Source organism: Impatiens glandulifera, chromosome 3 (assembly GCF_907164915.1).
Source record: "Impatiens glandulifera chromosome 3, dImpGla2.1, whole genome shotgun sequence".
Taxonomy (NCBI): Eukaryota; Viridiplantae; Streptophyta; class Magnoliopsida; order Ericales; family Balsaminaceae; genus Impatiens; species Impatiens glandulifera.
Window position 1 is genome coordinate 61,178,622 of NC_061864.1, and position 17,039 is coordinate 61,195,660.

The 17,039-nt window shown below is 27.8% G+C and overlaps 1 protein-coding gene across 1 annotated transcript; it reads right to left on the bottom strand.

Annotated features, from left to right (window-relative positions):
• Positions 1 to 408: 408 nt before the first annotated feature.
• Positions 409 to 5,693, bottom strand: LOC124931534 (aspartate aminotransferase, cytoplasmic-like). Its single transcript, XM_047472020.1, has 12 exons — positions 5,389 to 5,693; positions 4,181 to 4,252; positions 3,258 to 3,319; positions 3,092 to 3,175; positions 2,892 to 2,991; positions 2,690 to 2,810; positions 2,296 to 2,459; positions 1,834 to 1,971; positions 1,193 to 1,314; positions 1,024 to 1,118; positions 751 to 871; positions 409 to 672 (listed from the first exon to the last, which is right to left on the bottom strand). The coding sequence occupies exons 1-12, from the start codon at positions 5,596 to 5,598 to the stop codon at positions 588 to 590; spliced, it is 1,374 nt and encodes a 457-aa protein (XP_047327976.1). The 5' UTR covers positions 5,599 to 5,693; the 3' UTR covers positions 409 to 587.
• Between the last annotated feature and the right edge of the window lie 11,346 nt (positions 5,694 to 17,039).

A 17,039-nucleotide genomic window follows, 5' to 3' on the forward strand; every position in this document is an offset into this window, starting at 1 on the left:
CACAAAATGATAATCAATTAATGGGTTAAATAGAATACCAAAAAAAGATAAAATGTATGTTAATATTAAATTTAAAACTAAACTTAATTTTTACAAACTAAAACCGATAATATTTTATATATCAAAAAAATAAATTAATAATTATAGTAGGAAAGATAATCAGATTAATTGAACTCCAAAATCATCGCACTCCATAAGTTATATTAAGCATAATTAATTAATTATATATATATTTAATATGGATCAAATAAAATTAACTACAAAAATATCAATTTCAAACCAATTTTCTTATTATATTAAAACCAAATCTTAATATATCAGTTTTTCCATTTATTTATGTGTTCTCAAATAATATGAGCAACTAGTTTAATAAAAAAAAGCTTGAAACAAAAATTGATGAACACAGAAAAATAAATAAAACTCATTTTCAATAGCACAGTTTCAGCAGCATCCTAAAAGAATACCACATTTTCAACCATTCATATTTCACCTTCGTCGAGGTGAATAATTATTACTAACAAAACAACATCCTCGCGAAATTACCAGCATTACTTAGTATACGAAGAAGAAGAAACTGAATATGTTACTTAACCCGCTAGTTTAACAGCTGCATCTATAGCATCAGCAAGATGTGGAACTGTCCTTGAGCTTAGACCCGCCATACTTATTCTCCTGAAAACGAATTCAATTTATTTTAGTTACTTATTAAATTTACCCGAAATGCAAAGTAATGGAAAGAGAATAAATTACCCATCAGACGTCATGTAAATATGAAATTCTTTCGTCATGAAAGCTACTTGATCTTTGTTGAGACCAGTAAAAGTAAACATTCCAATCTGCTTGATAATGTGACTCCAATCACCAGGTGTACCTGAATCCAAAAATCAAACAAATATTTTTTTTATTTTTCAAATAAATTATGATCAAACAAGGCCAAGATCTAATTTCAAATAAATTATGATCAAACAAGGCCAAGATCTAATTTCAGATTATTATTCCCCAAAATCCCTTTAAAGTAGTTACCTTTGGCTAGCAAGGCCTCGTGGAGTTCTTGACGCATGCTGATAATACGATCAGCCATTGCCTTCAACTCAATAGTCCATTCATGATACATTTCACTGCAAATGATTATGGTTTTCAGATTTTTAATCTTCGAAAGATTTGAATTTGAAACTGATTGTGTTATATATACCTATCCTTGAGAATGGTAGCCACTATAGATGCGCCATGAATGGGAGGACTTGAATACATAGGCCTGATGACAAGTTTCAATTGACTCTCCACTCTGCTAGCAACATCAGCCTTCTTGCAAACCTAACCAAAACAAAAAAAATGACACTTAATTTTGAGGTTGAAGTTGATGTTTAGACATAATAAAACCTATCAAAATGCAACAAAGATCTCACAAATGACTCATCAATAACAAAAGGAAAACCCTCATCAAGATTAAAGAGAAATGTAACACAACAAGCATATGCCTATGGAGGGAAAGAAATGCAGGACAATTGGAGAAGGGTTCCCAGCACCTTCAACAATTGGATCATTTTCCATTATTGGGGCATTGATGTCAATCTTATCACCCAAGCTACAATACTACAAGCGAGATAGTCTTCTCGTGTTTTTTATTTTGCACTTGCTCCCTTGTTTGAAAAATTGTTGGCATATTTTATTGTCTTCCTTTGTTTCACTCTCGTAGAAGCAATGGTTTGTTTTGCTTTCTACCACTTTTTTCCCTTGTGGGAATATTTATGTAATGACACAAGTCATTTTCCTAAAAAGGAAACAAAAAAAGCATATGCCTATTAAGAACTTTAATATGTTAGAAATCCTTACAATGCTCAGGGCTCCAACACGTTCTCCATAAAGTCCCATGTTCTTTGCATAACTCTGAGCTACAAGACATTCGCCTCCATCAGCCACAAAAATGCGAACAGGTTGGGCATCAGCATCCAAACTTCCACTAGCAAAACCCTATTGCGAAAAAGCATTAGTCATGTTGGAAGGCTGAGCATTTCCGATCATACATAACTTATTTTTCAAATATAACAACCTAGGCCTTGTTCGGATTAGGGTTATTTAAATAGCCTTGTTCATTGTTCATACTGAGATTATGAAATAATGGGTTATTTGAGTAAAAAGACTTGAAGAGTATTGATATATAATGAAAAAATATTTTTTTTAAAAAAGAAATAGATGGTAGTTTGATTGTTGATTTGAATTATGTGATTCATGAGAGGATGGATGAAAAGATTGTAACCCAATCCGAACAAGGCCCTAAGCATCATACATTCATACCTGATAAGCACTGTCAAAAAATGGCAACAGCCCCTTCGACCTAATCAATTGCCTGATCTGCTCCCACTGCTCCAATGTTGGATCAACTCCAGTAGGATTATGAGCACATGCATGAAGAAGCACAACGGATCCCATCTCAGCAGAACCGAGGTCTTCTAGTAAACCTAATCCCACAAAAGGAAAAAAACGATGAAACATAGAAAATGATTTTTTTTTTTTTTTGTTATCAAAGCTGGTAGTTCTAGAACTTTCAACATTTGTATAAGTTAGTCAATCCTCCTTATAGGCAACAAAGGGATTTAATTCTCTTGGAGAAAACTAAAAAAACTGACTATAAGATCACACACGATTATGTAAAAACAAGATGTAAAGAAGAGAATTCTTCTGTCCACACCTTGGAAATGCAATCCACGTGTTGAGGGATCATAGTAACGATAAGTTTTCACAGCTAAGCCTCCCAGTGCGAAAATTTTCAGGTGGTTTCCCCATGTTGGTACAGGAACATATATAGTGCGCTACAAGCAGTTCAATGGTATTGAGTATTCCACACTAGCATTGGAAAACAAGATAGTAAAATACTTGACTAATCAATGTACCTGGGCATAGTGTCTAGCCAAGAACTCAGCCCCAACTCTCAATGAGCCAGTTCCAGATAAGCACTGAACAGTGGTCACTCTGCTCTCTTGGATAGCAGGGCTATTTTGCAACAAAAAAACAATTTGATTAATGAAGTAATTGATAATTAACCCTTCATCAAATCAGGCCAAGGTTATCACAAAACATGAAGATGTTATACCTGTCAGAACCAAAAATGAGCTTTGCACTCAATTTGTTGAAATCAGCTATTCCAACAATAGGAATATATTCCTTTACCCGGGTACTGTATACCAAACAACTAGTCAGTAAATACAAATATAGGTTTGTAAGTAAATAGATCAGCCATAGAAGATGTGTTACATAACCTGTCATTAACAAGTATCTGCTCTGCTTTTCGGACAACATTAAGGATTAAAGGTTTTCCTTCCTGTTAGTCCAAAAAAATAAAAATAAACTTAACCGTGATGATCAAAGTAATAGATTAATAATCATGTTGAACCTTAGGAAAATGGCATTCAGCCTGATGGTCTTTGATGTAAACTTCTTTTTAGACTATGTTTGGATGTGTATAATAGTAAATAGAATTAGAATTCCAATTTTATAAAAAATAAAATTGAATTAGATTCCAATTCTCATGTTTGAGAAATCATAAAATTGCAATTCAAAGTAGGAAGGATGGAATTGAAGCTTAAAAAAATCATGTAACTCACAATTCCATTGGAATTATAATTCCAATTTCAATTCCTCATTTTTAAGTCATCAAGAAAACACAAGATTTGGAATTGACCCATTTATGTGCAGCAATAAAGAATGCTCAACATGCTGATTCATGCAACCATTCCCACCATTTACAACTAAAAAAATCAGAATTAAGCACTGTCATGAGTTATTTATTTATAAGGCCTATGGGTTATTGATATCAAGATGCATGATAAGTCAAATAGTTCTTATATTTCAGGATAAACCATCCTAAACAATTACAATTAGATCCTTACAATACTCAAATTCTTTAAACACCTTTTTTACCATCAAACTGTATGTATCAGACAAAGTAATCTTTTCTTTTCCCTTGAGAACATCAAATAACAATCAACTCTTTATATTAAGAATCAGTGTGATTAAGTCCATTGAAAAAATAGACTTGGACCCTCTCTATAGTAGCAATTGAGATATTTCCCATATATACTTCAATTAACCAAGAGGGTTTTCACATAAACATTTTCAATTTGTTTGGCGCAACTCAAACAAAGTTTTTTTCAGAATTATTTTACCACAAGCAATGGATTACCTCTGTTCTATAAGCACCAACACCTAAGTTCAGCTTAACCGGACTGGGATCTTTGTTATAGGCAACAGTAACCTGTTTTTCAGGATAAGATAAACACAACAAAAATCAAACACCAGTTTACCAAAACTAGATCAAAATAATGATATGTAAGCTAAGAAGTAATCAAAAACAAATTTTGCATTCATTTCTCTTCATTGAAGAGAATCCTAACTTCAGTTTACCAAAACCAGATCAAATTAATGTCAATTTCTATCATCAAAACATATCATATAGAAATAATATATGAAATAACAATACATGAACTAATAACACTATAAATTGAAGCTATAAAATCTCAAAAATCAAGATCCATAAAATAATTACTCCACCGAACAGAAACAACCTGTAAACTTAACGAATGTAAAAAGATATGATCAAATTCTGCATTCCATTTCTCTTCATTGAAGAGAATCCTAATTTCAGTTCACCAAAACCAGATCAAAACATATCATATCGAAACAATATACGGAATAACAATACACGAACTCATAACTCTATAAATTGAAGCGATAAAACCTCAAAAACCGAGATCCATGAAGAAATCACTCCACCAAACATAAACAACCTCTAAAACTTAACGAATGTACAAAGATACAATCAAATTCTTCATTCATTTCTCTCCATTGAAGAGAATCCTAACTCCAGTTTACCAAAACCAGATCAAAACATATCATATAAAAATACTATACGGAATAACAATACATGAACTCATAACTCTATAAACTGAAGCTATAAAACCTCAAAAATCAAGATCCATAAAAAAATCACTCCACCGAACAGAAGAAACCGCTAAAACTTAACGAATGTAAAAAGATATGATCAAATTCTGCATTCAGAGAATCCTATTTTCAGTTAACCAAAACTAGATCAAGAAAATATTTATTTCTATCATCAAAACATATCATATAGAAATAATACATGAAATAGCAATACACGAACTCATAACTCCATAAATTGAAGCGATAAAACCTCAAAAACCGAGATCCATGAAAAAACTCACTCCACCGAACAGAAACAACCGCTAAAACTCAACGAATGTAAAAATATAGTCGATCGACGTCAGAGGTTAACTAATTCGATCTACCGAACAGAGTAAACCGCTAGAAATATCAACAAGATGAGAAAAACGAAAGAAATAACAATGAAAATGAAAAGTTGAACGTAAATACCCCAAGGATAGGATCTTCAGGAGCTTGATCGACGTGAGAAAAGACAGAGTTGGATTGAAATGAGGAAGTTGGAGAAGCAGATAATGAGTCCATAGCCGCAGCAGCAGATTGAGAAGATGAAGAAGGATCGAGATGTTTGAGAAGAGAATTTATTCTCCGATCAATGGCGGAACTATGGGCTGCGTCGAATGACGGTAACTGTGGGTGCATTGTAGCCTTTTTATAATTTTAACGCTAAACTACGCCGTTCCCGGTTTTCAGTTTCCTCACCGTATACTTTTTATTTTTTTTTGTTGGGCTTCTGTTAACGTCACAGTAGTCGTCTCTTTAAATATATATAGAGAGATAGAGTTTGTTTAAAATGACAGGGGGAGGTATGGGATTAGAATGACAAACAGTTGATAGATAGGTGTCTGAAACTTCATATCATATGGACCGACATCCCATAAATTAATAAATCTATTTTATTTGTTTAAAAGTTTGTAATTTCCTTCATTTAAAAATAAATCTATAATACTTATTAGGTAAAAATTGGTTTAACGATTTCAAACGTGGTTAATTTATTATTTATGTAATATTTATAAATAAATAAAAAATTAATATTAATAATTTAATTACTGAATTTCCGGAACAAAGGATTTTAATTGTATTATTAATTTTTTAAAATTTGATAATTAAATTAATGATATTAATCTTCTATTTATTTATTTATATAACGTATATAATAAGTTAACAAAAATTTGAAACGTTGACAAAAACTCGTATATATATTTTATTTTTTTAGTTATAAAGAGTATCAAATTATAAGGTATTTAAAATTGTAAAAACGAAATCTTGTTTTTATTATTTTAATTATAAGGAATCTCAAACTATTAGGTTTGAAGAAGGAAAATATTTGATATGTCAATCGGCTTTCAATAAATAGTCTCAATTTGATATAAAACCAAAAAATTACTAATTCAATTTGAGTGTTATATTAGTTCTTTGTAATTTTAAAAAATAAGTCTCAATTTGGTATTTTAACCACATAATAATAATAATTTTTTTTTTATAAAATAGTTCAAATTTAATAATTTAATCTATTATATTTACTAATTAATTTATATATATATATATATATATATAATTTTATTTGGTAAACTAATTCTTGTAAAGAAAAAATAATTAGTAAAGAACATTTAAACTATTAATTGTACTTAATTGAAGGTCCTACCACTAATGTTAATTTTTATATAATCAATTTTTTTATTTGATATTATATAGTAAAACCGAATATAATTCAAACATGTAAAGTATGTTGGCACTTTGACATGCATTAATATAAATATTAATATAAATAGATTATATAATTTTTAAATGAATTACTTTATTTTTGCAATTATTAGATAATAGGTAATTTTTGTTAAGAAAAATATATTGTCATTGTCAACCAAATTACGGATGAGATGACAGGCACACAGTTCGAGCTAGGCATGGATATGTTTAACTGACTAGCTGTCATTTTAGCAAATGCTTATAAAGACAACAACAACCTAAGGATATATTTTTATTTTTCAAAAAAATAAATAAATTATATATTTTAAATCATAAAAATAAAATGTTTTAATAAAATTAGTTTTTTTTTTCTTATTTTTAATTTAAAATTTTGAATTTATGCCTATATTCAAATGGATTTATTGGATAACAAATCTATATAATTATATAATATATTTTTTAAAATATATATTTATATGATATTTTAATTAATTATTTGAATAATATAATTGATGAATGAATGTATAATTGAATAATAGGTTTGTTCTGGGGTTATTGTAATAACTTAAAAGAGGAAAAATGAGTAATGATTGGTGATAATTTTGAGAAAATGATAATATTTTTTATAAAATTACTTAAAGGATATTGATATATAATAATAAAATAATAAATAATAATTTAAGATAAAATGTATTTTAGTATATTTAATAATGAATTGAGTGATATAATTAATGAAAGGGGAGTGAAAAGATGTTTGAGTGGGTTAGGTTATTTAAATAACCAAATCGACCAAGGCCATAGTTATTTGATATTAAATTTAAATAGAATAAGGTATTATTTAAATGATTGAAGTGACATATAATAAATATTGACTTATTTGAAAATTACAGTAGCAAAACTTGTTTTTGTTTTTATAATTGAGTTGACAATTACAGTAGCAAAACTTGTTTTTGTTTTTATAATTGAATATTTGTTTGAGATAAGAAAATTAAATTAAATATTAATGTAAGTGATATTAAAAAATTTATTAAAATAATTTAAGTGAAAGAAAATTTTACTTATAAAATAAATATTTCATTTTCACTAAATTTTTTCCTGTGAAAAAATGTAACATTAAAAGGAAAGAAATGAAGTTTTTGGGATTCATATATCTTATTGCTACATACAGTCAAGACAAGTGATTAAGCTCGCAGATGAGTTAAGACAAGTGATTAAGCTCGACTTGATTTATTGTTTATTAGCATAGTTCGAAACGAGTTTATAAATTTGAGTTCGAGCTCGACTTAACTAATTAACTACAAACTTGGTTCGATTAAAAAAACTTAACTAAAAATAAATTTTCAAACTCAAACTCTAATTAAAACTAAAAATAAATTTAATATTTAATGTTTAAGCGTAATAAAAAGATATAAAAGTGATTGAATATTTGATTGTTATTAACTTATTATTAGACAAGTCAAAATCAAAGTAATGACGGTGGTAGGTACTATTTAAGTAGTAATAATGAACCAATTCTCATTACTCGCATAATTTTTTAAATTAATTTATTTGTTTATTCTTTTCCAAATTAATTTAAATTATTCTTCAAACTCTGTTTTTTTTAATTAATTAATTAATTTACATTTAAACTTATTATTATATATATATTTAAATTATTATTTTTTATAAATTTGATATATTTAAATTATTATTTATATAAATTAAATTATTTATATTTTGATATATATTTTAAATTATTATTTTAATAAATTTAATTATTTATATTTAGATATATATTTTAAATTATTATTTTATAAAAAGTTAGAATAAATACTAATAAAAATTTGTTGCAAAGATAAAATATAACAAAAAAAAATAATTAACTAGAATACTCGTACTAAATTTATTATGGATAATAACACAATAAAAAAATTAAATTAGATTGCTCATAATAAAAAATGGTATTTAATAAATATTTATGAAAAATAATAATTTAAATATATTGTTATGTCTAGGGATGACAATATGACGTTCGGGGGCAGGAAATGCATTTACTATCATCGCCTCGTTTTTATTTTAGGGATTTTTTTATTATCATCCCCGTCCCGTTTAATTTTCTGGAAATCTTCGCAGAGCAGTGTTTATAAAATATTTTAAAAAAATTATACAATAAAATTTTATATTATTATAAAGAAATAAACTTACCACTCCTATAAAATATTATGAATAAATAAATATGATAGTATTTATATATTTAATTGTATTTCTAGTGTTCGGGGTAGAATCGATGTAAGATCGGGGCGGGGCGAGAGACACAAATATCATTCTCGCTCCATCCCCGTTCGGTTTCGAGGAAAACCCGCCACAAACAGGATAATTCAGTTTGATTATCGTGGGGCGGTTTCAAATTTTCATCCTTAGATATAGCAATAAAAAATATATATTTTTTAAAAATCGATGAAAGTGTGAACTTATTAATTTTCTTATTAAAAAGTTATATAAATTAATAATTGATATATATATTAAAATATAAATAATTAAATTTATAAAAATAATAATTTAAAATATATATCAGAATATAAGTAATTTACAATGTTATATTGAGAATTGGTTCAGTAATAATGGTGAAAATGGAACTATTTCCCAAACTAGCATGATTTGTTGTTCAACTTCTCAATCTAACGTACTTTGTTTATTTATTCCAAAATTAACCTAATTTAGGGTTAAAACTAAGTTTTTTTTAATTTTTTTTATTACATTTAAATTCATTATATATATAAATATATATTTTTAAATTATTATTTTTATAAACTAAATTATTTATATTTTAATATATATTTTAAATTATTATTTTTATAAATTTAATTATTTATATTTTGATATATAATTTTAATTATTATTTTTTTATAAATTTAATTATTTATATTTTAATATATATATATATTTACATTTTAATTATTATTGAAATTTTTTCAACTTTATCATGTGATATCTTTTCACAATAATTATTTTTATCAATTTTTAATGTGTTGTTTTTTATTATAGTAGTTTTGTCAACTTTTTCATTGTGATATATTTTCACAACAATTTTTTATCAACTTTTAATGTGTTGTCTTTTTTTTTGGAAAACGGTTAAAAACCATTCATTAAAATCCCAAAAGTGGAAGGATCATAAATCAAAACTAGACAAACTCTAGCTATAATTAAGGATGACAATAAAAAAACCTTAAAAAAACTGATTAATAACATTCATACATTCTAAAAAAACAGAGATTACAAACAAAAAAGACTACATTCAAACATAACCATCCCAACCTGGGATTTTCGCATGCCATCTATCTTTATTGAGAGACTTTATTCCCCTTCTTCTAACGATAAAAATAGATTGTATTGAAGATGATGATGAGTATTGTTGTTTCTCATTTTGAATTCTCTTTTTGTACGAGTCCGTTCTGATTTGATAAAAAATTGTTTCTGAGAATTTTAGGGCTTTTACCTTTGTTATCTTAAACTTGAACTTATGTATTTTTGTCTTCCTTATCTTCAGCTTCAGACTCCACATCAGTTTTGGAATCTTCTTTATCAGCTTTAGAATTCTCTGTTTCAACTTTGAAATTCTTGGTGTTTTCATATTGAGTTTCCTTAACAAAAACTTGAGGTTCATCTTTCATTTTAGGCATAATCCTTTACATTATAGAAAATTTTCTTTTCCTCTTCACTTTAATTTATTTTATTTTATTTCTTTCGCTGTTTTCCTTTTTCTCAGAATCCTTCTTGCTTTCTTCTACAAATGTTTGATCTTTGAGTTTAGCCTCCTCTGTTTTATTTTTTTTTTATTTTCTGTTTCTTGGCTTTTTGGCTCTTCTTCTTTAGCTTTATCACATTTATTGTGCAGAAAAGTGTTACAGAAAGCACACCTTTTTTATTTCCATTCATAAGAGATCTCCATGACATTGTGCTTTCCTTTTCAGTCAACAAATGTCATTGTCATCGGCAAGATACTCCTAGGATGCACTTCAATGTTAATTGTAGCAATGGAAAAGTACTCTTCTTCTTTAGTTATTGGGTCCATATATAATGGTTTCCCAATTGTACTTGCAAAGTGACTAATCGCTTCAGCATTGTACATGTGGACTGGAATGTTCTAGAGCCTGAACCAAATCTGTGCAATTTCCTTTGGTCTGCTCTGTAGATTTATCTCTTTTGACCACTTTTCCAGCTTCATGCAATTTGATCCTATGTAAGTATGCCCATTCTCTAAGATTTCTTTCAGATTTAAGCCCATTTTGAACTGCAGGAAGTGGAGGTCATGTATGTTTGCAGAAACTTTTTCAAGCCCTTTTTTCCCCACTATTTAATTAGAGCATCTTTGGTAGTTAGGAATATACTTTGTTTTTCCCAATAAAGTTTTTAACCGCCACAAACTCCCAGTTTTTAATAAATTTCTCATATACTTTAGAAGGTAGTTTGAATTCAAAAGGAGAGTTGAGTACCTCTACCTTTATTTGGATATCCCCCAAGTAGATATTTCCTTTGTAGGCATGATCTTCATATTTCTTTTATGCTTTATTCTTCCATACCTCATTGACTTTTCATGTTGAATTACTCCTAATAGTGTAGGTCTTGGTTTTGAGAGCTTTCATCAACTCCTTCATTGCATCAACTAACCATTTAACTATCTTCTCATATTCTATTTTCTTTAGTAAATTCCAGTCCTGGAGATAATGAATATTGAGTTGGACTGTTATTTGCTGAGCTTTCTCTTTATTGATTGTGATTTATCCCTTTTTAGCATGCATTAGGAGTTTGATAATCTAATTTTTAAGACCAAATAGGTTGGCTCTTTCATTATAACCAACCTTCCAAATTTCTTCTTTCTTCCCCTGTTTTCCTACAGCATTTTTTCAAAAATTTTAATAGCAATTGGTTCCTTACCTTTGCTATATTCCTGTTTTTCTTGGATTATTTCTTCAGCAATCCAATCAATTTTCTTTTCAGCTACCTCCCTTAAACCTTCCATCACAAATTCTTTAACTTCGTTATACTTATTCCAATCAATCTTCCCATTTTAATAAAAAACAGAACAAAGCAACAAAGTAACAAAGAAGAACAATTACATGATAGGGTACACCAGAAACCTTAGTTATACAAAATAGGGTAAACTAGAAACCCTAACCTTCCAACCAAGTTTTGTAGATGAATGACCGACCTAGAAATTAGAGCTAATATCGTGTCATTTGTGTCGATTGTGTCGATTGTGCCGATTATGCCGATTATACCGATTGTGCCGATCGTGCGCACGTTTGACAAGCGACTCTAAGAAACTAACAACGTGATCACAATAAGTGAACCGCGACTTTGATACCATACAAATCATGTCGTTCGTGTCGATCGTATATTCGTGATGAGAGAATTTGCTACCGGAATTTTAATGTGTTGTCTTTTATTAGAGTAGTTTTGTCAACTTTTTTATTGTGATATCTTTTCACATCAAATTTTTATCAACTTTTAATGTGTTGTCTTTTATTGAGTAGTTTTGTCAACTTTTTTATTGTTATATTTTTTCACAACAATTTTTTATCACTTTGATATGTGTTGTCTTTTATTATGACTAGTTTTGTCAATTTTTCATTGTGATATCTTTTCACAACAATTTTTTTTATCAACTTTGTAATGTATTGTCTTTTATTATTCATTGTGATATCTTTTCACAACAATTTTTTTTATCAACTTTGTAATGTATTGTCTTTTATTATAGAGTAATTTTGTCAACCTTTTCATTGTTTTGTCTTTTCATAATAATTTTTATCATGAACAGTTTAGTAAAAAATATTCAATGTTTTGTCTTTTTACAATAATGAAAAGTTTTGTACAACTTTTTATTGTGTTTTTTTATAAATAATGAAAATAATGTGTGAGATTATATATATATATATATATATATATATATATATATATATATATATATATATATATATATATATATATATATATATATATATATATATATATATATATATTATGGAGCAAGAGAAAGCAAGAAAGAAAGCAAACAAACAAAGAGGTTCGTTTATATATTTTTAGTTGTTTTGGTGTTTTTAAATTTATTTAATACTTATTACTAATAATGATTATTATTATATTTTTGTAGGTGGAAAATTCAAACAAAGGAGACAATTACTTTAATATTGGTGATTATAATCTTTTCCAAACACAGTATACTAATGCTGGTCCTAGTCAAACTAATGAAACAATAATTGACTTCTCGTCATGTTTTCATGAGTCACAACAATTTCAGATGGAAAAAATTGTTAATGATGGAGTGACAAGATCTAATGCACTTTATAATTTAAGTGAAGCTGATGTATTTAATTCAAATCGAAGATGAAAAGCAATGAAAATGATAGTGATTACAATGCAGATAACTCAGATTCAACAAGTAATAGTGACGATGAAAAAGAGAATATTCAAACAAATGACCCAATAAATATGGATGGACATATTTCTAATGTACTATGGTTTACAACAAAGGAGATTCTCAACAACGATGTCATGAATAATTCAGGTAATTTTCCTAATTTTAATCCGCCTAACAATGATCTGTTTGAAGGTCAATATTTTGTAGATAAGCCAAGTGCAATAGATGCAATAAGATCAAGCCACATGAGAGAATCAAGAAATTATCATGTTTTAAAGAGCACTACGGTACTTTATAAGGCAAAATGTACTGTAGTTGCATGTCCGTGGAAAATTCGAACTATAAAAAGTAATTGATCTGGATACCTTCAAATCACTAAACTTCCTACTCAACATAATTGTCTTTTGAGAACAGTCCAATGATACCACAAGAAATTTAGTTCAAAAGTGATTGAAAGTGTTATAAAGCAACAAGTAAGAATATTTTTAGTATTGAATATTGTTGATCTTTTACATATTTTTGAGTTGTTATTTATTATTTTAAATTTACATATTTAGGTAATGGAGTGTCCATACTTAAAAGTGAATAACATAAGGAATCAAATATTAACAATGTATAAATATTATGTTAGTTACAAGAATGCAATTGGTTAGCAAAACAAAAGGCAATATTAGAGGTGTATGGTGATTGGACGACCTCTTATTCTAAACTTCCTAAAATTTTAAGTTCTTTGATGCATTTTAATCCAGGCACGCGTGCTTCGATTGAAGTTGTGGTTGATGTTACAAAAAACTCCACACGTTAGTGTTTAAGCTTGTATGGCGAGCATTCAAACCGACATCTGATGGGTGACAACATGCTCGACCAACTATCAATATTGATGGTACATTCTTGAAAGGAATGTATAACGGGAAGTTATTAATTACAATGGGATCTGATTCCAATAACCATCAATACTCACTTGTTTATGCTTTAGTCAATGAAGAAACAACTACCAACTGGTTCTGGTTTCTACGTCATGTCGAAGTAGGATGAGAGTGTGCATAATTTTAGACCATCATGCCAGAATCATTGAAGTAATGAAGAAAAAAATGGCTTTACTAAAGACATGGGTATACATCGTTTTTGTCTCTACCATGTATGTAGTAATTTTAGTTCAGCTTATCCTGGATCACATTTGAAGATGTTATGATGGGTGGCCAAAAATAATAGTCAAGTGAGAAAATTTGAAGATGCGATGAGACAAATAAAAGAGCTTAATCCCAATGCTAAAAATTGGTTATGAAATATTCCATTAAAGATGTGGACTATGTCTCACAGATGGAGGATATCGTTACGGTCAAGCAACAACAAATATGGTCGAATATTTTAATTATGATATCTCGAGGTCTGCTCGTTTTCTTCCGACCACGTCAATGGTGGAATATATATATATATATATTTCATATATATATTATCGATTTGTAAAACTTGTTTCAGAAAGGCGTACTCAAACTTTGAATGATCTTCAAAATGGGCATACTTATTGAAAAGTATCAAGAAAATTATTTGAAAATATCGAAAGCAAGGCATCAACACACACAATTATTCCATACAATGAGCAAAGTGGAATCTTTGAGGTGACTATTACACGTTACAGAACAAATAACGTTGACCTATGTAAGATTCTTGGAAAGGTGACAACAAACATATCGTTGACCTATGTAAAAGTTTTTGTTCTTGTGGAAAATGGTGTCGATATCACTCTCTATGTTCATATATAGTTGTTGATTATATAGTGTGCAATCTCGATTGGGTTCAATACATTGATACATATCACAATCTAACAACACTTTCTAAGATGTGACAGTATGATGTTCACCCACACCTAACGAATCATATTGGACGTTCCCAATAGCACGTGTTTAAGAGAAATATGGTAATATTGTTCCTAATAAAAATTTGAGAAAGAAGAAAAACCAACGAGGTCAAAGCCCACATATTCAAACCGAAATAGATAACTCACGAAGGACCATCATTTGTGGGAGGTGTGGCCAAGAAGGTCATACGAGACGTAGCTAACGATGTCCTAAGCAAAATCGTCAATAATTTATATAAATGATGATTGTAATCGTTTTTATGAATGATTAATTATTATATTGTTATGGTTTAGATATTTTAAATTTATTAGTATTTTCAATTATTTATTAGAATGCTAAGAGAATATTTATTACATCATATAAATAATAATTGAAATGTAAATATATATATATATATATATTAAAATATAAATAATCAAATTATAAAAAATAATAATTTAAATATATATCAAAATATAAATAATCAAATTTATAAAAATAATAATTTAAAATATATAAAAAAATATAAATAATTTAGTTTGTACAAATAATAATTTAAATATATCAAATTTATAAAAATAATAATTTTTAAAAAAAAAAAAATATATATATATATATATAATGAATTTAGATATAATAAATAAATAAAAAGTTTTAAAAAAAATTGAATTTGAACGGTAAATTATGTTAGTTTGAGAATGAATGAACAAAAGTAAGTTAGTTTATAAAATTGAACGATAAACCAGGTTAGTTTGGAAAATGGATCGTGAGAATGTGATATGCTATCACCCATATTAATTTAAGTTTAATGTACAAATATAGATATTTAATTATTTATTGAGGGTTGAGACATGAGAATATTGATTATTATTTAACAAATATAATCGACAAAATATTTTCTTTCATTTTTCGTCGTTGAATTTCTTAACAATAGTTATCTAAGAGTAAACGTAGTAAAATAGATTATGTATCGTGATGTAGAGACATTGAATTTAAACATTTGATCCTTCTATAGTGAAACGAAACCACACCCTATAAAAATCTAGGTTCATGAGATCATCATAGTTATCTAAAAGTAAAAACAATAGCAATAAGAGGAGTGAAAATGAATTTTAGTTTACCTATAGGTTGTTTGAAACCACTCCAAGAGAATACTCCACTTGCGACATGAAAGATGGTTGAGTAACTTGAGTTTACTGATTCTAAAAAAAAAAATATATATGAATAAATAAATATATCATTGGTGAATAAGTGAGAAAATGGTGAAGAAAAAGAAATGAAGCGATCATTTGTAAATAAATAAGAGAAATGGTGAAGACCGGAGAGGAAGAGTTTAGGATATGGTGATGCATTAGGAATTAGGGTTTTGACTTTTGACATTCCCTAATAATGATGAATTAGATAGGTGGCCATATGAATTTTGAAAAAATAGAGTGAAGAAAAAATATTTATTTTAGATTTTAATATTAAAAATATATATTATATATTATGAGTTAAAAAAAAAAGTCGACAAGTCATCGAACAAGTATTATATGAGTTCGAACTCAATTCGAATTTAGTCAAAGTTAAGCTTAGACCGAGCGACTTGATTCATTTGGAGTCTAATAGCTTAACAAATCAAAAGTAGAAGTTTTTGGGTAGGTTTAGATAATAAAATTGATTGATATGTATTTAATGTTTTTTTTTTTATATTTTGATTTATTATATTTTAAAAGTTAAATAGATGTTTTAAATTTTAGTGATTTAAAAATAATTTACATAACTTTTTTTTAAAGTACATGCATATTAAAAATGATAAAAATTATTTAATCACACAACGATAAAACATTACATAAAAAATAAAGAAAAATAAAAAACGAGTTTCTCGCTTGTTGCTTTAGTTTGATTGACAGGGCGCGCTCATGTTTTTTCTCCTTCCCGGGCAGTTCGCTTATGACAACTAGCTTTGACCATCAGAGCTATACCCCATCCAAATCAATTGGATGTTTAGACCGAAACGGAAGATAGCAAACAAGCAAAAAAAAATATACTTTTATTATAAAAGCCATTTTCTTAAACCTAAAATGGGAAAAACTCTTATCGAGCTCGTAAGTTATTAAGAAAAACTTACCATAATGTTAAAAATTTACATAACTTATTAAAATTTTATTTATAAGAATGTT